The sequence below is a fragment of the Hipposideros armiger genome, unplaced genomic scaffold, assembly GCF_001890085.2.
Source record: "Hipposideros armiger isolate ML-2016 unplaced genomic scaffold, ASM189008v1 scaffold_321, whole genome shotgun sequence".
NCBI classification, from domain to species: Eukaryota; Metazoa; Chordata; class Mammalia; order Chiroptera; family Hipposideridae; genus Hipposideros; species Hipposideros armiger.
In genome coordinates this window covers 1,176,314-1,201,382 of record NW_017731671.1, presented here as the reverse complement: position 1 = coordinate 1,201,382, position 25,069 = coordinate 1,176,314, and the positions used below count along the sequence as shown (strand labels likewise).

The window sequence follows — 25,069 nt, the reverse complement described above, 5'->3', positions numbered from 1 at the left end:
CTGTACCTGCGTGTACTTGGCCAGGATCTCCTGGGGCCACATGCTCGGAGTCAGGGCTGAGAAGGGACCACAGGCAGAAGGTACGTGACTTCCTAGGAAAAGCAGGGATAGGAGATGAAGAAAATGCAGAGCTTTCAGGGGGAAATTCAAGTTATGATATCCACCCCCCACCCCCGCAAGCACACCAGCAGTCCAGGGACTGCTCCGTCTAAAGTGGGACGGGTAGGGGACAGGATGAAACCTAGAAATGTGCAACTTTCTGGAGGAAGGAAAAGAGAAAAAAGCAGCAGGTTGCAAACAACCAAACTTCATCTCCGTGCCTGTTCCACCACCTAAGAGGGAGGATTTGCAGCTGGAAGGAGGTTCGAGGACAGAGATTCAGGACAACTGGAGAGCTGAGAGGAGCGCTGTAACTCTCCCCAACGGCACCTGGCAGGAGACTCCTGCCTCCCTCCACCTCTCACCTGGATGCCCTTCCTCACCCTCAAAGGTATGTGACAACAGACAAGCCCGCCGCCTCCCCACCGAGTGGGTCCTCCTGGGGAAGAGCCTCCCTTCCTTCTGCAGGCCTCTCACCCCATTTCCAAGGCCATCCCTGCCTCTCACCTGACATTGTGCCGAGAGGCGAGGCAAGGCTTCTGCAGATCCAGACTCAGCAGCTGTCCTATCCTAGAATTTCATAGCTGGAAGGCTCCTCAGGCTTCATCGGGTCCAGAAACATCCACCCTGGCAGGAAAGCGGAGGGGAGAGTCAGCCTAAGGAGCCCCTCCTGGGGATCCTCTCTACCCACCACTGCGATTTGCTGGCCCAGAGGCAGCGGGGGAAGGAAGTCCTGGCCCCTGTTCAATAAGGGAAGGAGAAGTCACACTTAGAAGAAAAAGCCCCCTGTTGTGAACATTTCATCTGAGAGAGGATACACTTTGAAGCAGCTACAAAACTGATGTTGTCAACAGCTCTGCGAGCCAAGGGGAGTGTCAGCTCAGTCCCCATATTATTAAGGAAGGAGAGAATCACATACAGGCTTCCTGGTGCCCTGTGCTCAGGCAAATGTTGTTTTTTTTTAAAAACAAAACCCAGCCACCAGCAAAACGGTAAGTAGGTTTCCCTGAGCCAGAATCTCTGAGGAATCCTTTAGATAGAATACAGCTGAAGCTGACATTCCACTTCCTCCAACAGGCTGCTCTAGCCCTACAGCTGGGAAACTGGGAAACTCAATCTAATTCAAATCTCTCCTGTTGCTGTTTAAACCCCTGCCTGCCTCCCTCCCCTTTTTGTCCTCTTACAAAGTAAGGACTCAACAATAAGAAGACAAATACCCCAATTTAAAAAACGGGCAAAAGATCTGAACATAGTAAGTACATTTCTCCAAAAAGAGATGTGAATGGCCAATGGGCAGGTAAAACAGTGCTCGCTTGACATCATTAGTCATCAGGGAAACGCAAATCAAAACCACAATGAGACACCCGCTAGGGTGGCTATAATCAAAAAGACAAAAGTGCCAGTGAGGATGTGGAGAAACTGGAATCCTCGGCCACTCGTTGCTGGCTGGAATGTAAAGTGGTGCACCCAACTGTGGAAAAGTTTAGCAGTTCCTCAAAAGGTTAAACAGAGCGAGTTACCACATGACCCAGCAATTCCACTCCTAGTTATTCACCCAAGAGAAATGAAAGCTTGTGTCCACACGAAAACTTTTCCATGGATATTCACAGCAGCATTATTAACAACAGCCAAAAAGTAGAAACAACCCAGATGTCTAACAACTGGATATACAAAATGTATGGAATAGCCATATAATTAAATATTATTCAGCCGTAAAAAGGAACGAAGCACTGATAACGCTATAACACAGATGAGCCTTGAAAACAAGCTAGTGAAAGAAGCCAGTCACAAGAGGAGGGATACTGTAGGATTCTATTTAAATGAAACGTCCAGAAGAGGCAAATCCATGGACACAGAAAGTCGATGGGTGACTGCCAAGGGCCGGGCGAGGGGGGTGCAGACTGACTGCAATGGGCACGAGGTTTCTCTTTGGGGAAAAGAAAAATCTTCTAACACTGGACAGTGGTGATAGCTGAACAACATATGAAACACTAAATCCACTGAAATGTACACCTTAACAATGGTGAATTTTATAGCATGTGAATTATATCTCAAAAAAAATAAGAGCGAGCCACCAGCTGGGACAGCACTAGGGGCTTCCTGTAACTTTCTAACTTCCTATTTCTAACCTGCTTCTATCAGAATCATAAAGAATCAACTGACTCCATGAAATAAACATTGAGGTAACAGTAAGGAGGCGTGGTTGAAATATTTCAGGACAAGTTGTCTTCTGGTTTTTAAAATCATATTCACCTAGACTTAGACCTAAAGGAAAACCTCCTTTTGCCATTTTTCGGGTGACAGGCGTTTAGAGGTGCTAGTTGTTATTCTGGCCCATAGCAGCCCCCTAATCTTCTGTGCTGTCCGCCACAAAATCTGGTGTTGGTGATTCTGGGTAAACGAGAAGCTTACGTGAGTAAGAAAGAGAAAAGGAAAATCAAACAACCACTTCAAGGAAGCTATGAGACCACAGGGGCCCGTAACTCAAGCACGTGTTGAAAAATGGGCACATGAAAAACCCCAGTTCTCTTTAAAAACAAACTTGCAAATTTGGAGGCCGAAGGGTCATCTTGTAGTTCCCAAGGGCAGCTCAGCTGAATCACCAACCTCTACTGCCACCAGCTACACCGTGACCATGCCAAGTTTGGGTTAAATGACCACTATGGAGGCTTTGGTGCCCAACTAGGAGAGCCCCTCCCCGCTGCTTCCAGACAAGCCCCACTGGGAACCAGAAGGCAGAACCCGCTTCCCTAACAGGTCGGCCATCCTGGGCTTGTCCATTCTGCGTGAGGATAATAATGAAAATGTAATTTCTTCCTTCGGTATAACAGATGTGCAGGGCCTGGTTTGAATCAGAATTTTGTGCTGGGTGGAACATTACATATTGTTAAAGGGACTGCGCTAGAAGTTTTACAAACTATGTCATCATTTAATCCTCACAACACATTTTGAAGTAGGTATCTCTATTCCTTACAAATGAGAAAATAAGTCTAGAAGAGGCCCACACACAGTTTCCCAAAGGGACTCCAATAACTGTGCTCTCTCATACCATGCTACCCCCCAGCCCGCCCGGTGACATGATGTCACACAGCCACCAGCTAGACAGAGCTGGGAAAATAACCCAGGGCTCCGTTATGCCATCCACTGGCTTGAGCCCTGGGAGGGCATATGGCTGTGGCAGCAGCCTTCGGACGGCGGCCTCAGAGCTCACCTCTGCACCGCCTTCGGGCACAGGCTGGACAGCGTGCAGCTACAGTGAAGACGGCTCCAGGCAGGCAGATGGGATTCAGACCCCAGTCTGCTGCCCCCACTTGTAACCTTCGGCAAGTTCACTTCACCTCTTGGAATCTCAGTTTTCTTATCCATAAAATAGAATGACAATACCTACATCTTACAGCAGTTCTGAGGATTCGGTGAGAAAGTAAATAAGGCCCTTAGTGCACAGACACACAGCAAGTACTCACTCAGCAAGCATCAGGCAATTAGCAGTAATCCTAATCATTTCTAGAAAGTTATTGTTAGTCTCTGGGCCTTCTACATTGAGGGATACTAAAGGCCATATGATATTGCTGATATTCATCCATTACAACCTATAAACACAACCATTTCAGATGGTTCAACGTAACTTATGCCAGATGACATCGTGAAGGAGACTCATCATCGCCGCCCCAGAGGTAGCGACTTTGTTGTTCCTTCTAGAAAGGCAGAGAAAGTGTGCAGGAAGCAGCTGTTGCCTGCAGTGGAGGCAACGAGCTGTCTGCTGGGGGGTAACGAATGAGCTGACCGACTGTGGCGGACTGAGGGGCTGGAGGACAACTCCCACCAAGCAGCCCCCTTGTGACCTTAGCTTGCTTCCCTCTCATTCATTCCCTCCTGACTTGCTGAGCACCGACCGCCCTGAATCAGGCGCCTCCTAAGGGCTCAGAGGCAACAATGGAAAACCCAAGCCAATGGCCATTACATTAGAGTAGAAATCAGACAATGAACACACATAAAAATGGCTGTTGTCACTACAGTACTGGGGGGGAAAGGGAGAGAAAATATCATAAGAGAGGGACTATATATATAAAGTCATCAGGAAGAGAAGGTGACATCTGAGCAAAGGCCAAAGCAACAGGAAGCGAGGGATGAAATCACATGGCTATGGAGGGAACAGGGATCCAGGCAGAAGGAACAGTAAGTGCAAAGCCTTTAAGGCAGCAACATACTTGGCAGGTTGAAGCAGCAGCAAGGCGGCCAGTGGGCTGGGGCTGAGGAGAGAAGAGTGAGAGGAAACAGGTCCCTCCCCCTGCCCCCCCCCACCCCGGGAATGCAGCAGGGGTCACAGGGGGCCTTACAGTGCAGGACAGACTTTGGATCTTAATTTCAGTGAGTTGGGACATTACAGGAGGGTTCTGACGGGTTCTGAAAGCTCTCTGGCTGTTGTGCAGAGAAGACCAGCAGGAGGCAGCGGTGACACCGGTAGGAATGGTGTTGCTTTTGCTACAGTGGGACCAGTGAGAAATGGTCAGATTCTCGGTATGTCTTAAAGAGTCTCTGCAGTAATGTGTATACATGCCACATCTCCCATCCACTGCCCGTGTCTCCCAGTTCCCGCCAGGAGCCCAGTGTGACAGCGTTAAGCTGGGCAGGCAGGTTTTTCCTGCCTCCAGTCACTATGGAAACCATCCTGAAAGCAGCCATCTGGGAGCCTGCAAAGCAGCTGAGGAGTTAGCCACATCACTGTCATCCGCTGCCCTGCTGTTGTCACAGGAATACTGAGAGACAGAATCTTTTGAGAAACAGGATTGATGCAACTTTGAGATGATCTAGAAGGAAGTTTTAAAAATTAAGTTTACAGACTTAAAGATGTCAATCTTTTTACTCTGCCTCCAATATTTTCTCCCTAGTTTTTCAATCCCACATTCCTAAAAGACAAATTTTGCTCACAAAATGAAGACTGTCAGGTGTCACTGTAAATCTGGGGGGTGGGATGGGGGGCTCTTGATGTAGATCAAGGAGATTCAGCCCCTCCTCCACTCCTGACCTACTAACCCACCCTGTCTCCTAGTTTTCTTGACAATGCAGCAGGGTTGCCGCTCCTGCCTGCGCGGTCACACATTTGCCAGGGGACACGAATGCTGTAAGCAACAAAAGCAAAAATACTTGTATTCTAAGAGGCCACTGAGATCCTAAAGACGATTTTTCTCTGCAAGGAAATGACAGGACACTGAAAGCTATAATATCAGTAACAACTGACTAAGAGAGAGGAGCACAAAGCAGGAAAGTCCGAGAAAGGACAGGGGAAGATGGTGATAATATATGCTAAAAAAAAAAAGTAAAATCAGTAGGGTATAAACATTTTATTGGAAAATGAAGGAAAATATATGCGTCCTTTCATGAAGGCAGAGTACAGAAATGCTGGTTTCTTTCTGTTTTTTTCTTCCTCCACATCCCGCTAAGTGTGTGGGTGCCACCTCTGCCCTTGCTCTTGTCACTCAGCTATCCTGGGCAATCTCACACGGTGCCAGGGCTTCCACAACTACCAGCGGCTCCTTCCTCTGGTGACACCTTTCTCCCAAGCTCCAGGCTCCTATTTCCATCTGCTTCCTACTGCCAACATTATCTTTATAATGCAAATCTGAAACCCAAATCTACTGTTTTACTTTCAATGGTTTGCCATTATCCCCAGAATAAGCGCCATATTCTCTAGCAATATGAGGTTCTACATGACTCCTCTCTCACCATCCCCACATCTACCTTACAATACAGTCATGGTGGCCTACTTATTATCAGCTGCCCAATGTCTCCCTTCTTTTGTCTCTGATGGGCTTCTGCTTATCTGTCAGATAGACTCCTGTTCATACTTTAAGGCTCAACTCAACCTTCTGTGGTAGGCAGCCTCCAAGATGGCCCGAACGCATCTACGCCTTGGTATTATTCACTTCCTTGTATCGGCCCCTCCATGCTGAGCCACAGCTCACCTCTGTGACCAGAATATGCAGCGGTGACTGTGTGTAACTTCCAAGGACAGGTCATAAACGGCAGGCAGCTTCCACCCTGGTCTCTTGCAGCACTTGCTCTGGGGGATGTCAGCTGCCATGTCGTGAGAACACCCATGGAGCCCCACGGAGAGGCACCAACGTGGCAGCCACATGAGTGGGCCACCTTGGAAGTAGATCCCCTAGTCGCAAACCTTCAGACGACTACAGCTCCAGCCAACACCTGACTGCAGTCTCATGAGAGACCCTCCTTTCTCACAAGCCAGAATCTCCTGAGATGCTCCTGAATTCCTGACGCATAGAAACCATGAGAGATAATAAATGATTGTTGTTTTCAGCCACTAAGTGTTGGGATGGTTTGATACAGATCAGCAGACAACTAATACACTGTCATGACTCTTCTCTGCCTTTATTTTTTATTTATTTATTTTTTTAAAAGATTTTATTGGGGAATAAAGGGAGGGGAACAGTGCTGGGGAATTCGGGAAGGGGAACAGACAGGTAGACGAATTGCTGTTTTGTTCTGCAGTCTAGTCGTGGAGAACATCGCTTCACTGGCCCATGTTGGTATCATCATTGCGCTCTTCCCGGGTGAGGCAGTCGCTCGCCGGTCATTGATCAGCTGCTCACAGCGGCTCCTGGCAGCTCACACCGGCTACCAGCCGCTCATGTATCTCACAGCAGCCCACTGCAGCCCTGCTGCAGCCTACGCCGTCGCCGGCGACTCACGGCAGCCCAGCTCCAGGTGGAACTGTTGTTCACCATCTTAGCTGTAGAGGGCGAGCGACACTGGCCCTCAATGTGGGATCCGAACCGGGGCTCTGCTGCTCAGAGCTGGCGTCCCAAGCCAGCTCTTAACCAGCTGAGCCACACAGCCGGCCCGACTCTTCTCTGCCTTTAGTTGAGGTTCTCTCTCTATGCTCCCACAAAGCCCTGAGAATAAGCCCATCACAGAACATACTTCATAACATTTGTATCCCTTTTTCTTTTTTTGCCAAGGAAAGAATTCCATGTCATTCCAATCAAAATCCCAGAAAGATTTCTTTTTTTTTTAAAGATATTTATTGGGGAATTAGGGGATGGGAACAGCGCTGGGGAATTAGGAGAAGGGGAACAGACAAGTTGCTGTCCTTTTGTTCTTCAGTCTAGTTGTGGAGGACGTCGCTTCACTGGCCCAAGTTGGCACCATCACTGCGCTCTTCCCGAGCGAGGCAGATCAGTCGCCGGCTTCTGGACGGCCACTCACACTGGCTGCTGGCTACACACGGTAGCCCATGGCAACCCACTGCAGCAGGGGCTGCAGCCTACGCCGGCGAATCATGGCAGCCCAGCTCCAGGTTGAGCTGTTGTTCAGCATCTTAGCTGTAGAGGGCAGTGTCACTGGCCCTCATATGTGGGATCCGAACCAGGGCCCTCTGGCGTCCCAAGCCGGTTCTTAACCAACGCGTCACTCGGCCAGCCCCCAGAAGGATTTCTTGAAGAGACTGACAAGCTGATTCGAAAATTTAAATAGATGGGCAAAGGAACCAGAACACTCAAAACGATTTTGAAAAAGCAGAAAGCTGGAGAGCTCCTACTACCTGATTTCGATACTTACTATAAAACTATGGTACAGGGCCAGCCAAGTGGCACATTGGTTAAGAGCTGGCTTGGGACGGCAGCTCTGAGCAGCAGGACCCCAGTTCGGATCCCACATGCGGGCCAGTGACACTGCGCCCACTACAGCTAAGATGGTGAACAACAGCTCGACCTGGAGCTGGGCTGCTGTGAGTCGCCGGCGACAGCGTAGGCTGCAGTGAAGCTGCGGTGGGCTGCTGTGAACTAACGTGAGCTACTGTGAGCAGCTGTCAGCCGGCGTGACCTTTCGTGAGCTTTTGAGTGGCCGTCCAGTGGTCAGTGACCGATCTGCTTCACCCGGGAAGAGCGCAATGATAATACCAACATGGGCCAGTAAAGCAATGTCCTCCACAACTGGATTGAAGAACAAAAGGACAGCAACTTGTCTGTTCCCCTTCCCCGATTCCCCAATGCTATTCCCCTCCCCCAATTCCCCAATAAAATCTTTAAAAAAACCCCAAAAAACAAACAAACTATGGTACAGTGTGGTATTGGCAAAAGGACAGATATAAGTCAATGGAATAGAATAGATAATCCAGAGATAGATTCATACACATGGTTAATTATGTTATGGATTGAACTGTGTCCCCCCAAAAGATGTTGAAGTTCCAGCCTCCAGTACTGCAGAAGGTGACCTTATTTGCAAATTGGGTCTTTGCTGATTTAGCCAACTTACGATGACATCATTAAAGTGAGCCCTAATCTAATATGTCTGGTGTCCTTGTAAGAAGGGGAAGTTTGGACACAGACATATAGAGAGGGAAGATGATGTGGAGATACACAGAAAGGGCACTATGTGAAGCGGGGACCGGAATGATGCTGTGCCGACACCTTGATTTCAGATTTCTGGACCCCCAAACTGCGAGGTAGTATTACAGGCGTTCTAAGTCATCCGGCTTGTAGTACTTTGTTATGCAGCCCTAGGAAACTAATACAATTGATTTTCAACAAAAATACAGAGGCAAGTCAATTGAGAAAGGATAGTCTTTTCAAGAAATGGTCCTAGAAAAGTTGGACACCTATTTGCAAAAAAAAAAAAAACGTTAATCCATACCTCACACCAAATACAAAATGAACTCAAAATGGGTGATAGACCTAATTGGAAAACCTAACACTATAAAACTTCTAGACGAAAACATAGGAAAAATGTTTGTGACTTGTTTAGGCAAAGTTTCTTAGATATTACACTACAATCATGATTTATAAAACAAAAAAATTGATAAATGAGATTTTATCAAATAGAAGCCACCGACGGTAGAAAATATACTCAAATCACGTATCTAACAAAGTACAGGTATCCAGAATGGAAGGAATTCTCAATCAGTAATCAGAAAATCCAGTTTAAAAAAAAAAAAGAGGCAAAAGATTTGAACAGAAACATTACCAAAGAAGATGTACAGATGACAAACAAGCATGCAGAAAGATACTAAACACCATTAAGTCATCAAGGAAATGCAAGTAAAACCACAATATTCCCAACATCAAAACCTGACAATATCAAGTGCTGGTGAGGATGCAGAGCAGCTGGGACCCTCATACACTGCTGGTGGGAACATGAAACGGGACAGCAATTTTGGAAGAGGGCTTGGCAGTTTCTTCAAAACTTAAACAAATACTTACCACACAACCCAACAATCCCCCACCTAGGTATATTTATCTAAGTGAAACAAAAACTTTTGTTTATACAAAAATATGTATGTAAATGTTTACAGCAGCTTTATCAGTGATTGCTAGAATCTGAAAACCCCAATGCCCTTTAACTGGTAAATGGATAAAGAACCGTGGTACATCTATATAATGGAATACTACTCAAAAAAAAAAAAAAGAATGAATTACTGACATACTCAACAACATGGCTGGATTTCAAATGTATTATGCTAAAGGAAAGAAGGAGATTAAAAAGATTACATACTGCATGATTCTATTTATATGACATTCTGGAAAAGGCAAAACTATAGGTACAAAAAACAAACCAGCGGTTTCTATTTGATGGGGCAGTAGGAAGAATGGACTACATGGGGTAATTTTTTGGGGTGACAGAACTGTTCTATATCTTGATTGTGTTGGTAATTACATGACTGTATGTATTTGTCAGAGCTTGCAGAACTGAGCACTAAAAAAGGTGAATTTTATTGTATGCAAATTATACTTTAATAACATAAAAAGAAAAGAAACAGCATGCTTAGTGAAATAAGCCAGACACAAGACTATAAAAAGAATTCCAATTATGGAGACCAAAGAAATATGGATACTATTTATGATCTAATATTAAGGAAAAACGTATTATAATATAGCATGTACACCCAGAAATGTGCATATCATTCAGTCATTCACTCCCCAAATATTTCTCCAATACATACTATGCGTTAGGGCAACAATGACTTACAATCTAGAGGGGGAAAATCAAACAGAAAATAAATAAATAGATGGATAAACAAATGAGCATTCCAGAGTGTGCTAGGTGCTCTGAATAAAACCAAAAGCTGAGGTGACACAGAACCCAGGGAAGAAATCTGTGAAGTGCTATTTGAGTTGAAGTCTGAAGGGCAAGAAGCCAGTCCTGCAAAGATCTAGGGGTGGCGTCAGGGGCAGACGCATGGCAGGTCCAAGGGCTCTGTGGTGGGGAAGACCTTGCAGGGACAGCAATGAGCCCGGTGTAACTGAAACACAATGAACAAGGGGACGAAGGTTAAGAAGAAACTGAAGTGACACAGGCACCCAGATCACAAGGGATGGCTGGCACAGAAAAGGATTCAGATTTTGAGGCCAATGGGAATCCACAAAATGGTCCTCAAGAGTGGATGCAGGGAGACAAGTTTGAAAGTGCAGGGTCCAGGAAAGAGATGATGGGGAGTGAGACTAATGTGGTAACAGAGGAGGTGGAGATGAAGAGATGTGAATGGACTTAAGATTTAATGAGAAACAGAACCAGCGGGTCTTGCTGCTGGGTTGGATGTGGGGAATGACCAGAGGGAGCAACCACCAGTGAGGCCTAGGTTCCTGGTCTGAATTCCTGGGTTTATGGTGATGCCATTTACTAAGATGAAGAAGAGGGAAAAAGAAACTGGCTTAAACAAGGAGGGAGAGGAGAGTTGTGGGATAATTTAAATGTTGCTTAGAAATCCAAGTGGAGATGTTAAGTAGGTGATTGGATACACATTTACATCTTCAGGGAGATGTAGAACTGGAGATACAAATTTGGGAGTCTTTCAGTCATCTATCCAACCAACAAGTACTTTTTGAGCAACTATGTCCCAGATATTGCTCCATGTGTTAGGGACGTAGCAGTGAACCAAGAGAGACAAAGTTCTTGCACTGGTAAACTGTAGTGTTGTCATCTGTAAAATGGGGATGACAAATGAGAAAATGTAAATAAATACTTATCACAATACATGCACATAGTATGTGCTTAATACAGCTATTAATATTAGTGACAGATAATAAGTAAAAAAAAAATAAGTAAATAGGGAATAAGTCAGACAGAGAAAGACAAATACCATAAGATCTCACTTATATGTGTAATCTAAAAAACCAAAAACAAACAAAAAAGCCACGTTCACAGATACAGAGAACAGATTGGTGGTTGCCAGAAATGGGGTAGGGGGAGAAATGGATGAAGGTACAAACTTCCAGTTATAAAATAACTCACGAGGATCTAACGTACAGCATGGTGACTACAGTTAATAATACTGTACTGCATATTTGAAAGTTGCTAAGAGAGAGATCTTAAAAGTCCTTGGGCCGGCCGAGTGGCTCAGTTGGTTAAGAGTGCGAGCTCTGAGCAACATGGTAGCGGGTTTGATTCCCATATGGGCCAGTGAGCTGCACCTGAGCTGAGCTGCCGCTGAGCTGCCAACAGGTGGCAAGATGGCTCAGCTGGTGAGAGCACATGCTCCTAACAACAAGGTTTCCAGTTCGATTCCTGCTACGCCCACCCGCAACTAATCCTGAACACAGCAACTTGAGCTCAGTGGTTGCGGGCTGCTGACTGGATGGCAACTGGACTTGGAGCTGAGCTAGCTGCACCCTCCACAACTAAGATTGAAGGAGAACAACTTGGCTGTTCCCCTTCCCCAATTCCCCAACACTGTTCCCCTTCCCCAATTCCCCCAATAAAATCTTTAAAAAAAAAGTTCTTATAAAAAAAAAGCAATTTATAATTATGTAAGGCGATGGATGTTAACTAGAGTTATTGTGATGATCATCTCGCAATGTATACAAATACTGAATCTTTATATTGTACACCTGAACGTTATATGTCAATTATATCTAAATTTTTTTAAATTATAAGATAAAAATGGGTAAATAAATGAATAGTTTCAGAGTAATAATATATGCCATGAAGAAAAATAACACAGAATAATAGGTTACAGAGTGACATGTAGGGGCAGAAGGGCTGTTTTTGATAGGTGGTCAAAGAAGGCCTCTCTGAGATAACATGTTAGTTGACACCAGAACAATGACAGGGGCCAGCTATGCGAGACCTAGAAGGGCAGCTCAAATGCCCTATAAGAACAAAAAGAGTTATGATACTGGAGAAATAAAAGGTCAGCGTATCTGAGGTAGAGCAATGAGGGAAGCAGCAGACGGTGCTGGAGAGGCAGGCAGGGGCTGGATTACGTAGGGCCTTCACCCATGGCAAATGCTGGATTTTAATGGGAAGCCACTGGAGAGCTTTGAGCAGGGGCATGACATGGTCTCTGACTTAGGTTTCTAAAGAAATTACATTTGCTATGACAAAGAATGAACTACAGAAGGGTTAAGAGTAGAAGCTGTGACAGTTGTCCGGCGAGAGATGGTACCTTGGATTAAAGTAGTTGAGATGGTGACAAGTAACTAGATTCTGCATATAATTTGGAGGTGCAGAGGTAGATAATGGAGAGAAGGAACCAGTGATGTCTCCTACCTGAGCAACTGTGCAGGTCCCATTAATCAAGATGAGGGAAGACTTGGGGGAGAGCAGGGTTCGGGGTTAGAAATCAAGAAATGTGCTTTGGCCATGTTAAGCTGGGATGCCTAACTGACCTCTCTGTGGAGATGTCAAGTAGACAACTGTATGTATGACAGTAGAGCTCACCAATGTCAGAACTAGAAATGTGAATTTGGGAATCATTAGGACTAGATGTCATGGCAGAGGAAAGAATGCAGAGTATGGGGCCTAGAAGCAAATCCTGGAACATTCCAACATTCAGAGGTTAGACAGAAAAAGGAAGAGAAAATATTATTTGAGGAGTAGCCAGCAAAATAGAAGGAACACTCATAGTATGTGGTGCTGCAGAAACCAAGAGAAGTTTCCAGAAGGGGGGGGTGATCATCAGCGTCACATGCTACTTAGAAGTAGTATGAAACAGACGATTGATTACTGGTTTGCCGAGCTGGAGGCTGTTGGTGATCTTGACAAGAGCTTTAACTTTTTTTTTTAATTAAAGTTCATTGCGGTGACAATTATTAGCAAAGTTACATAGATTTCAGGTGTACAATTCTGTAATATTATACATCATCTATATATCACATTGTGTGTTCACCACCCAAGAAGCTTTAATTTTTAATGGTGAGAGTGAAAGTCCAACTGGAGTGGGTTGAAGAGGGAATAGAAGAGTGGAGTCACCAACATCAAGATAGTACATGATTTCAACCATTTAAAATATAATACAGCTTAATAAAACAACAACAACAACAACAAAATAATACATACGTACATGTTGAAGGTAATAGGGTTAGGTCCAGGTCGGCAAACTTTTGAGACGGAAGAGCCAATCCTGTCCCTCACAACAATTTAAAAATTATTCGAGAGCCATAAAACAAATGAAATCACCATTATGTGAATAATATCCTTTAAAAATTTTATAAATGAAACTATGATAGTTTTATTTTCATTTTCAATTTTACTTCAGAGCCACATGTACGTACCCAAACAGCCACATGTGGCTCGCAAGCCAGTTTGCCAACCCCTGTGTTAGGTGATAGGAATATGAAGTTTATTAGTCTTGATTTTTAACATTTTTTTGAAAAAGCATAGAAATATTGTGTTTAAAAATATTATTTATAATAGCTCAAAAGTGGAAACATCCAAATGTCCATTAATGGATGCATGGATAAACAAAATATGTATATCCATGTAATGGGATATTATTCAGCGATAAAAAAAGAATAAAGTATTGATTACGTGGATGAACCTTGAAAACATGCTCAGAGAAAGAAGCCTGTGACAAAAGACCACATATTGTATGATTCTGTTTATATGAAATGCCAGGAATAGGCAAATCCAGAGACAGGAAGTAGATTAGTGGTTGCCAGGGGCTGGAGGGAGGGAAAAATGGGGAATGACTGCTAATAGGTATGGGGTTTCTTTTGGGGATGAGAAAAATATTATGGAATTTGACAGTGGTGATGGTTGTACAACACAGTGAATATACTGAAAACCTCTAAATTGTATATTTTAAAAGGGTGGCTTTTATGGTGCATAAATTATATCTTGATTTTTTAAATGACAGTTTAAGTATAGAACATTGAGGAATAAGAACGTGTCCTCGTGAGTTTTTTCTGAGGTCCACAAATGAAGCCCTGAACTTACAGCACTATGTATTATAGCTTCTCTAAACCTTGCCTTGCTCTTCCCCTAACAAAGCTACTACTTATCACCTCAAATAACCATCTCCTCAGGGATTTAATGTTTCTACAAATCAAGGAAAGCAAAAGTGAAAAATAAAAAGGTGCAACCTATTAGAAATCACTTATCCATAACTGTGAAAGGATTCCTTTCTCTCATTTGTAGAACTAACACTTTACTAACACAGCTCAGCATGAAGTTGACATCTTAGCAACTTGTGAAGTCAGGAACTTCCTAAACTGCTAAAAGATAAAATCTGTCATTTTACTTTTTAAAATGACTAAAACAAGTTCCCCACCCCACCCCCACCAATGTAAGTCATCACTGGAAAAAGGTCTGGTAACACTTTAAAACTTGGTTTCCTAGCCATTGTTTTTGTTTTATTTTTAAAGGTTATATATAACAAAGTCCCCAGGTGTGTGACTTCGCATGGGGTGGCTGTTACTTTCAAATACCCTTAAGGGAAATACTTTCCCAAAAGCAAAAACCAGGAGCAGGCCGAGGGGCGTGCTGGTTAGGAGTTGGCTTGGGACGCCAGCTCTGAGCAGCAGGGCCCCGGTTCGGATCCCACATGAGGGCCAATGACGCTGTGCCCTCTACAGCTAAGATGGTGAACAGCAGCTCGACCTGGAGCTGGGCTGCCGTGAGTTGCTGGCAACGGCGTAGGCTGCCGTGGGGATGGCCGGCAGCTGGCGTGAGCTTTCATGAGCTGCTGTAAGCGGCCGTCCAATGGCCGGCGAGCGACTGCCTCACCCAGGAAGAGCGCAATGATAATACCAACATGGGCCAATGAAGTGACATCCTCCACAACTAGACTGAAGAACAAAAGGACAGCAACTTGTCTGTTCCCCTTCCCTGATTCCCTAATGCTGTTCCCCTCCAATTCCCCAATAAAATCTTTGGGGAAAAAAAGCAAAAACCACTAAGGGCAGATTAAAGGAAAAGAGATACCTACAAGCCAGTAGACCAGAAAAGTCAACAATTTGTAAGATAGCCTTTAAGGACAAAAATGCTATTTCTGAATCTACTTTTACAGACAGGTGCTCTTGGGTTTTCTCCACAGCCCAGGCATGTGGTCTTCAGTCACAAACTGTGTTGGGGTTAGTTGGGACACTGACTCATTCTTTTCCACTGAGAACAAATTAAGATGCAAATACAAATGATACACTTAAATTGCAAGGATAAATTTAAGCTACAGGTCAGAAGAAAACCTGGGTTATTAACACAGTCACTAGGTTTATCATGGAAGGAAGTTTTGGACTCTCTGAGTTTTGTAACTATAACATAACATTAATGGAAATAAAAAAATTTTTTTTTAATTCTGCCACAAATTTGCCATCCCAGTAAGTCACATTTTCCTCTCTTTTATGTTCTTCTTTTGGTTTTTCTCTACATACATTCACAGTTCTCATATTATATTGATTTTTCAATATTTTTTCTCCACTGAACATTAAACTATTAGCATCTCCCCAGTAATTATGCAGTTTTTGTAGCCATTATGTTCTATAATTTACTAATTTAGTCATCTGTTGATATGACACGGAAGCACCTAACAGCAATTTTTGCAATAAAAACAATGCTGTGAGGAGCTCTCCCTCTAAAGATATTTTAAATGACATTAACACATCTGTCTCATTTGGGAGAAGATTTGGATTTTTTAAAAGTCTGCTTTTTCCACTTTATAGTGTTGGCTTTGTAAATAGAAATCAAAGTATAAGATTAGGTTAATAACAAATTATTGGTATTAGAGTTTAATATGATGCCACTTGAAGCAAGGTAATTAACCTAATGATCCATAAAGTAAACTTAAAACTGTCTATTATAATTATAACACAGTGGAAAATTACTATTTTAATAGCTGGCTCCAAAATGCTTCCCAAAGGAGTTTGTCTTTGTTTGGAAAAATATCTTGATAAGCAACTTAAAGGTGGAAAGTAAACCTTGAAGGCACAGGTTAGAAGAAAGGGGAGAGCTGAGCTCTGAGCAACAGCAGTTCGATTCCCGGCCCGAGCTGAGCTGCCGCTGAGCTGCCAACAGGTGGCAGGATGGCTCAGCTAAAAAAAAAAAAAAAGAAAGAAAGGGGAGATCTATCAATTGCCTAGCAATAGGAATCTGGAGGTAGGGAGAACAGAAAATAGAGGTGGCCTGGACTATTGAGGGGAGGGGACGGGAAGTCCAAAGACAACGTGAGGAGCTGCACCCTGCACAACAAAGTGTCCGAGGAGACATTAACACTCTGTCTGGGGCTAGAGGGGTTGGGGGGCGGCGGGGGGAGGGGGGACCAAATGCCTCTTCTTCAGAAAAGGATCATCCCAAACCCCATTACTGTGTTGTTCTGAGGTAAAATCCCTTTGTCATCCCCTGTCTTCTGTAAAGCCTGCCCTACTCCTAAGAACCTTGACCTGTGACAGGTGTTGACTGACGAGTGGAGGGGATACCAAACTCCCGGAAGGTCTCCACAAGCTCCTTTCTAAGTTCCTGTGCTTAGTTCCTTGTGCTCCCTCTGCTTGTAATGCCCTCACTTGACCTGACTTCTCATTCTTCAAGGCTCAGCTCAGGCATTTCCTCCTCCCTCTGGTTTATGCCAGATGCCCCTATTCACTATATTATATATCATACAAACTATCTATAACATGTAATAATAGCTACCATTCATTACAGGCTTTCTAAGTGCCAGGAACTCTAGTACACAGAGCTGGATTAAAACACATACAGGCCCTTTGATCCAGCAACATCCATTTCTGGAAATTCATCCTACACTTCAGCAAAATGATTCATATACAAGGACACTCGCTACAGCATTGCTTGTGATAGCAAAAGATTAGAAAACCTAAATATCCTTAGATAGGGGACTAGCTAAATGACAATACATTTATATAGTGTACAGCTTATAAAAAAATGGGTCAGCTATTTATGCATTGATAGGGAATGATCTTCAAGATATATTGCTAATTGAAAAAAGCAAGGAGCAAAACAATGAGAAGAATGGTAAACATTTGTGCCAAAAAGATAGACATTTTCACATAGAAGTTAGAAGGCTGTATGTGAGAGGAACTGGGTGACAGTATTTTTCACTTAATACCCTTTTGTGCCTTTTGAATTTTGAACAATTTAAATAAAGTTAAACATGAAAAAAATTAAAGACCTTTTGATAGTCATAGAATAAAAGATTAAGGTACAACCCCCTCCATTTAATTCAACATAAAAATGATTATTTTTTTCAATAATCAGTTCAACATTTAGATTTTTTTCCAAGATGACTTTTGCTATATTTCTATGAAATGTCCAATGTCAAGTTCTTTCCATTTTCTTTTTGTATTGTGTCTGCTTTATTAGCGCCTTTAGTACGTGCTTGGTCTACTATAGCATCAACCCAGCACAGCTGATATATATTAGCTCCAATGAAGACATTTTAGTTCTTACCACACCTGACCCCTCAGGAGCATCTGGAGCTGTAACACTGGCTCAGGATGTGCAAGGGTCATGACCCTGGGCTTTCCTCCTGCCTTTCTGGCCGCTCCTTCCGAGTCTCCTTTCCCAGCTCCCCTGCTCTGCTGGCTCTGAATATGCCTAGTGTTCTGTCCCAGACCCGCCTCTAGGTCCCGGCACTCTCATTCACTCTCATGGCTTCAATTTAACATCTGTGAGCAGATGACGCCGGTTTCTCTCTCCAGGACACATTTTTCTCTGAACCTCAGGCTGGCACCTCCACATGTGCATTGGGCCAGCATTCTTCACATTTACCACACTCCAAAATTAAGTCTTGAACCCTCATGAGCCTTGCCCTCCTCCAGTGGTCCCTAACGCAGGAAACTGGCATTATAACCCACCCACCCACTCTCTCCAGCCAGAGCTGGGCCTCTGGCTAATGCATTCTCCTTCCTCATCCCACCGCCACCCGACTCTTAGGCCTTTCCTTATGTTTTGTGAAACTTCCTTTTTCTCTTCAACCTGCTGCTACTGTAGGTTGGGGCTGTCACCATTTCTCACCACCATGATTATTACAAGTCTCTCAATTGGAATCTCTGCCTCTGCTCTTGCCCTCTGCCCCCATCTACTCTCTACTCTGTAGCCAGAGAAATCCTTTTAAAAGGCAACTAATCGTTTCCTTCTCTTTAAACCCTTTTTTCTTCCCTCTGACTTTAGGAAAAAGTTTTCTTATAACTTGGCTTATAAGCCCCTGCATGACCTAACAGTTCCTGCTAACGCTCCAGCGTCATCTCTCAACACCTACCTCTCATTCACCCTCAACACAGGCTGTATGCTCCCGCCATGGGATCCTCTTCCAGACTCTGAAACCCACCTCTCTCTCTCTCAGAGCATGCTGCTAAATGAAGCAATTACTCAGCAGTATGTAAAGAAAGTCTCAAAACTTGGGCCCACCAAACACCGTGGGGCAGCTAGTGACGCTAATCTTCTAGAACTGGCTCCCTGCTCCAGTCATTCTTGTTGAAACCATGTTTATTATTCACATCACCCTTTATCTCCCTTAGTGCTGAAGACATCTGAAGTGAAGACCCACGACATTATCCAAATTTCTTAACTGTCTCCCCGAAAAGAGACATTAGCAGAAGAGCAAAATGACTCCGATAGACAACTGTACCTTGAACTCCGCTCCCCTTCCCACAGGCTTACAGCTGGGGCTGCTTCCCTTCCCTGAGTCAATATTTTCTTTGTGACAGAAATAGAGTGTTCCTTTAGGCAAGAGTTAAGGGTGACTGTGCAAGGCCGAGCACAGGCTATGGAAACAGACCAGGGAAACAGGAGCCGTACCCCAGAATTCTGCAAGCCCAGGTAAGGCTCCCCCTTTCCTGCACAGCTGTAGTAGTTAAATGAAGCTCTGCTGTGCAGACTTCTGAACCATGCTCATCCACTCTAGGTCTTCCTGTAAAGTAATTTATCATCCAAGGTAATGCGGTTACTTTCCTGAATTCCTCCGAGGTCATTCCCCTAAGATTTACAGCCTGGCAGTACCTGGATGGTGACAAGGAAAGTAAAAGTAAGGTACTGCATGGACCTTCTGTCACTCCCGCTACCAGGGGTGGGGGACAACAAGCCCCTTAGAAGTAAAAGTGAAACAAATAATGGTTAGCTAAATGCAACGCAACAGTAGCTCTGAAAAAAAGAATTTTTGAAGGCTGACTGGCAAAAAAAGGCCACTGAGAACTTTATAAAGTTTTATATTAATATCGGCACTTGTGACATGTAAAAGGAGATCAAACAAAGGTAACAAAGTCCCTATTCCTCATACAATTAAATCACAGAGGTCAACAAACTATCTTATCTTTAAGCCATTTTTTGGCCATGCCAATCTATATAATTACTGGGAATTTTTCATTTGTAGACATGAAAATACCTACATGATAGCCCCTAAAGTATGGTAATCCAATCCTATTTACTTTGTAGCAGTGAATGGACTGAGGTATTAGAAGAGGGACCAATCAAAGGAGGAAAAATATTTGTTGAGCATTTACCATACTGCTAGGAAACCTGAGAAAACCAGGGCTCAGGGAGATTAAGCTTCTCGCCCATATCAAACAGTGAGTCAGGACTGAGCCTAAGCTGTCCCTCTACACCACACTGCCAGGTACAACTGTAGCTGTCAATTTGGGGCTTTAACCTGAGCAGAAATCTGTGTGCTCGTAATGCCTACTGCTTTCTTCTTTTTAGGGACACTTTGTACACGACATGCTTCAGACACTTGAACATATTATCTTCAGGTCTTCTCTGAGATCTCTCTTCAGGTTAAAGTTAACCGGTTATTCTAACTCTTTTCTAAGTGGCATGGCTTCATGTCATGTAACAGTAAGTTAAGGGGGTCTCAGCTGCAAGCCACAAAAACTGAGTTTGGGTAACAAATTGTGCAATACAGGAATGTATTGGAAGGGTATCAGGTAGGGCACAGGACTGAGGAAAAGCTGAAGAATCTGGTCTTTGAGAGCAGCTCCAGCGTCTACATATTAGGAATTAACCCGTGGTGGGATGAAGGAGCTGTGACTGTTTATCACTGTGTCATTCAACCTAAGGCTCAAATTAGAGAAGAACACATCGATTTGCCTAATATCGATGTGTTCTGTGCCTAGCCTGGGTCCTGTGCCCTACCACCTACTTGGGCAGGTGTTTCCTCAAAATGACATTGAGCTGCTGTTCTCAAAAAGACCTGGAGTGGATGCTGGGCAGGCCAAAACAACATACGTCACTCCACTCTCAAAATGTGATGCCTCCAATTCAACCTAAGAAACCAGGTGTGGAGGAGAGCAAAGCCAAGAGCACTGCCTTCATGCTCGCTGTATGACCTTGGGCAAACTGACCAAACTCATACTTCAGTTCCTGTAATAAGACAGTGATGGTCACCACAACATGTGTTTATGACAACCAAATTGAAAAATGTACGTGAAATGCTTTATCAACTCAAAGCCAACTACACTAGCCAGTGCTTATGGACTGCCTGTCAGACATATTACACAGATTATTTTATTTAATCTTCAAAACAACCCTATGGAGTAGGAGGTTATAAGCACAAACTCTGGAGTCTGACTCCCCAGGTTCAAATCCTGACTCCACCACTTATTTGTGTGAATGTTTCCTCAAACCTTCAGTGGGCATAATGTTGATAATATATAGGTTGGTTGTGAAGATTGAGTTAATATAAGTAAAATTCTTAGACCTATGTCTTATATAGAGTAATAAATATTATTACCCAATAAATACTAGCTATTATTGTAAGTAGTGGTAGTATTAGCCATTATTCCAATTTACAGAAGAGGAAAATGAGACATCAGGAAGTTATACCACCTGTGTTAAGTTTTCAAAGTTTAAACTGGTAGAGCCAGAATTTGAACTTCATTGTAGGTGTTGCTAATTACTATACTCTGATGTCAAAAGTTGGGGGGGAGGGGGAAGGTGATAGTTGGACTTTAACCCTAACCTCAAGTCACACAAATTAAGGATGTTTACAAATGAAACTCAAACACAAGAAGAGGGAAATGATCTGTTGTTTTATGTCTTTAGAATGTTAGCTAGAAGGCTAATAAGATATCTAGAGAGAGCCAGGAATGGTTTTATCACTTTATTTATTTTTTAAAAACCTCTTAGCCCTAATTGGAAATCAGGCCCTTTTCAAGAATAAGCCTTCTGATAACTGGATTGGTGTTTTCAATCTCATTTCTGATATTACTCTTATTGATAAAGCTATTTAATGATTCCAAAGAACTTTCCAAAACAATTTACATCATTAGCAGAGAAAAAAACCACACATACAAAAGCTACATCACAGACACTTAGAAAAGACAGGATGTGTTTATAACTGGAATAGAGACATAATGTTAGAAGAGAAGACAGTTGACATTAACTGTGCCTACCAAAATGGGGTGGATGTCTATTTATGAATTGTGACCATAAAGTAACGAGCCTGTATGAATACTAGTCAAACAATGGTGTATTCAAAACCAGTTCCTAAGCCACAGAAAGTAAGCCTTATTTTTATAGTCATATAGTAGTACCACTAGTACCTACCATGTGCTGCACATCCTATGAGGTGTTCATTCAACAAACAGTTACTGATCACCTATGGCTATTCTAGGAGGCAGGAGTGAGGTGGTGGAAAAGACAAAGACCCTACTTTCATAGAGCTTACCTTGTAGGCAGGTATTAGAAAGAAGAAACAGAGGCTCACTTCCCAGGTGTGTCAGACTCTAACGCCTACACTGTATATTTCAACTGCTATCATCTCTCACTGGTGATACAGCTTCTCCTAAAAGTCCACACCTAAGCATGCAGTCCTGACACCACTGTCTAGAACAATGAAAGGTTTCTCGCTGTTGGCAGTCCAGTGTCACTTTCTCAGTGGATTGCTCCTCTCCCAACTCCCAAGAGCAGTGATTGCTCAGCCAACAGTTAACACATCACACTGACATGTATGAATTCCTTTCCCCTGCTCACGAGTCCCTAAAGTCCCTCAGGACAAGAACCATGTTTTAACCTCTTTGTAAGTTCTTGAAGATGGTACATACAGTAGGGATTCAATAAATGGTTGAGTGGGGCTCATGAGAGCAATGTCAATAGAGATGAGGGTGGAAGTCAGACTGCAACTAAGGAGTAAATGGAAGAGAAGGGCTTTCTTAGAACAAATCTAGAAAGGAAAAGGAGGGGAAATGGCAGTAGTTTGAAGGATAAACGCGATTACAGGAAATTTTTATTTACATTTTATAAGAACAAGAAGGACTTGAACATATTTGTTGGTAAGGTAGCACAGTACAAAAAGCAGGGGTGTCAGAGTCAGACTTGAATTTGAATTCTGGCCCTGTCACTTACTATAACTGTAGGCAATTCACTTAACCTCTGTACTTCAACTCACACATCAGTATAAGATGAGAATCAAACCTACACCTCACGGTGACAATTACAGCACGTGGCAAATAGAAAACATTCAATGAATGGTATCGATGATTATTACTGTGTGGAAGCCTGGGCTACGGTGTTCGAACCCTCCCATATAGCTTGTGCTTCAGTCCAACTTCCTGTCTATGTGTACTGTGTGACGGCAAAGAAACAGGATTCTTATTTCTTCTGGGTGTACCACCCTCTGTGCTATTCCACTTCCTTGTGACAGTCTGCATGAGCTCATGAATGGCTGCTATGGAAAATTAGTGATGTCACCAGCTGAGGAACAGAGACGATCTGGAGAGTAAGTAGATGAAATTGATGTTAAATCATCAAATGTACAAGATTTGGGGCTCCTGCCAAAACTCTCACTGAGAACCGAGAAGAAACCAAAAACACAAACACACAGAACATTGTTTAAGCTTCTAAGCCAACAGGTGTTCCCAGCATTCACTCCAGGCACAGAAAGATGGCCGTATGATAAAGCTCAGGGCACTTAAGCTCCTGGCTTCGCTTCTTGATATTTTGCCCTAATGTCAGATTCATTTCTGTGAGGTACTGCTCTAGTTCATCAACTTTTCTGTCAACCTGACAAGATCCCAAATTCACGAGGTTATTATGTGCTTTTATATTTAAATAATATTTGTTCACAGTCTTTTAAAATTAATGCTCTGGTCAGGGGTGTCACGTTCACCTGTTACCCACATCTGATCAACAGAAACATCTCTCCCTATCTCCCAGATCACACACCTCTATGCTTAAAAAGGGTTATGGAAAAGAGGACTAAAGCCCAGGCTAATGTGACAGTTCGTGACGAACAGGCTACAATGCACCATGGATTATCAAAAGACTGGGAAGATATCGACCTTTATTTAGAATCAATTACAAACTAACCATGGGGAACAGAAATATGTAAAACAAAGAAGATAAAAGTTCATTGTTTAGAGTTCAGAGAACTAGATGATGAGGAAGAGATGAGGAAGAAAAGGAGGAAATACATGTGTATCTACAAACTTAATCACAAACATAATCACGAAAAGCTACAAGTAAATAAGTCAAAGTTGAAAATTCCGTTTTTTCAGAATCTGATTAGGAAGTTGAATTTACCAAGAAAGAATAAGACAGAAGGGTAAAGAATATTCCAGGGCACCTCTAAATATCCCACCAAAAATCACACACAAAAAAGCCTGCAACCCACAAATCTCACACACTGCCCAAGACTGGAAAATACAATCCAGCTATCCGTCACTGAAAAGAAACTTGAAAACATCTCCCCATCTCCATATAAATGGAAGCATTCTGGATCACTAAGAATGAGAATAATTTTCCAAATTCCAATCCTAACCACGGTGGGTGATCCTGGCGAATACATGCCTCAATTTCCCCAAGGTTAAAATATAAACATTACAGTGGGTCCCAGTCTCGGCCAGAATCTGAGCCTGTGTTCGGACCCCGGACCTGCATCTTTAACGTAAGTCACAAATTACACCCGAGGAAGACTTTACTGCTGTAAATGTGCCCGAGGCAGCCATTCTGTGCCCCCCAAAAGCCCCCGCGCATTAGGTGTGGTTTCTCAAAAATTGCTTCCAGCTGCCAGAGGGAGACGTATTCGGGCTCGAGGGCCCGGGGCACTTAAGCTCGGGCGCCGGCGGCCCCCACCTCCCGCTAGGCCAAGCTGGGCCATCTGGAAGGGGAGAGGGAGTCCCGCCTCCCAGAGGCTGCTCCGGCCGGAGCAGGGACGCGGGGCCAAGCATCTTTCCCGTTCCGCAGGCCCCGCACCCGGGCGCAAAAGTCCGCGCCTGGCCGCCGGCCGGGGGCCCAACCACGCGTCGCACCAGGGAGGTCCGGCCGGGGAGCTGCTTCTCCCTTCCACCGGCCCTTCGGCGTCAGTCTGTCAGTCTGTCCACAGCCGCCCCCGCGTCCCCACCGGAGGGGCAGGTGTGGGCACCGGGCCCCTCAGGCCCAGCAAGTGTCGGCCGGCCTCTCGCTCCACACTCACCCGCCACGCAGGAGATGTCCAGCTGCCCGCCGCCGCTAGTCCCCGCCACCTCAGTGCCAACCAGGGTAGGTAGGGCTCGCAGCTCCCCGGCTTCGCAGCTCGGATCCAGTCAGCGCTCCCCGATGCCACCACGCACGCGCGCGGACCCGAGCGGGGCGGCCGCGAGGCATGCTGGGGGCTGAAGTCCTCCGGGTCCGATGGGTGCGAGCAACCGGGTCTGCGTGCACCCCGACCCGGCTTCGACCCTCCTTTCCGAACCGAGCGACCGTCGAAGCCCATTTTTAGCCTAGCAATGCCCACCGGCCCCCCGTTTGCACTGCAGCCTGAATGTTGAGCAATATGTGGACCAGCAGTGGTAAGGTTGGGGATAGACGTGGCAGG

At 44.2% G+C, this 25,069-nt stretch overlaps 1 protein-coding gene across 3 annotated transcripts in view; it reads right to left on the bottom strand.

The window, feature by feature from the left end:
• Positions 1-24,817, bottom strand: part of SGSM3 (small G protein signaling modulator 3) — a 33,613-nt gene extending 8,796 nt beyond the window's left edge. Inside the window, exons 1-3 of one of the 3 annotated variants that reach the window (XM_019660589.1) lie at positions 24,689-24,817; positions 607-726; positions 7-92 (exon numbers count right to left, since the gene is read on the bottom strand). In XM_019660589.1, the coding sequence (XP_019516134.1) occupies positions 7-92; positions 607-613 (93 nt within the window). In that variant the 5' untranslated portion in view covers positions 614-726; positions 24,689-24,817. Of the gene's footprint in view, positions 1-6; positions 93-606; positions 727-24,688 lie in introns of those variants that run through there. The other 2 variants (XM_019660590.1, XM_019660591.1) reach the window with 2 other exon arrangements.
• Positions 24,818-25,069: the final 252 nt, after the last annotated feature.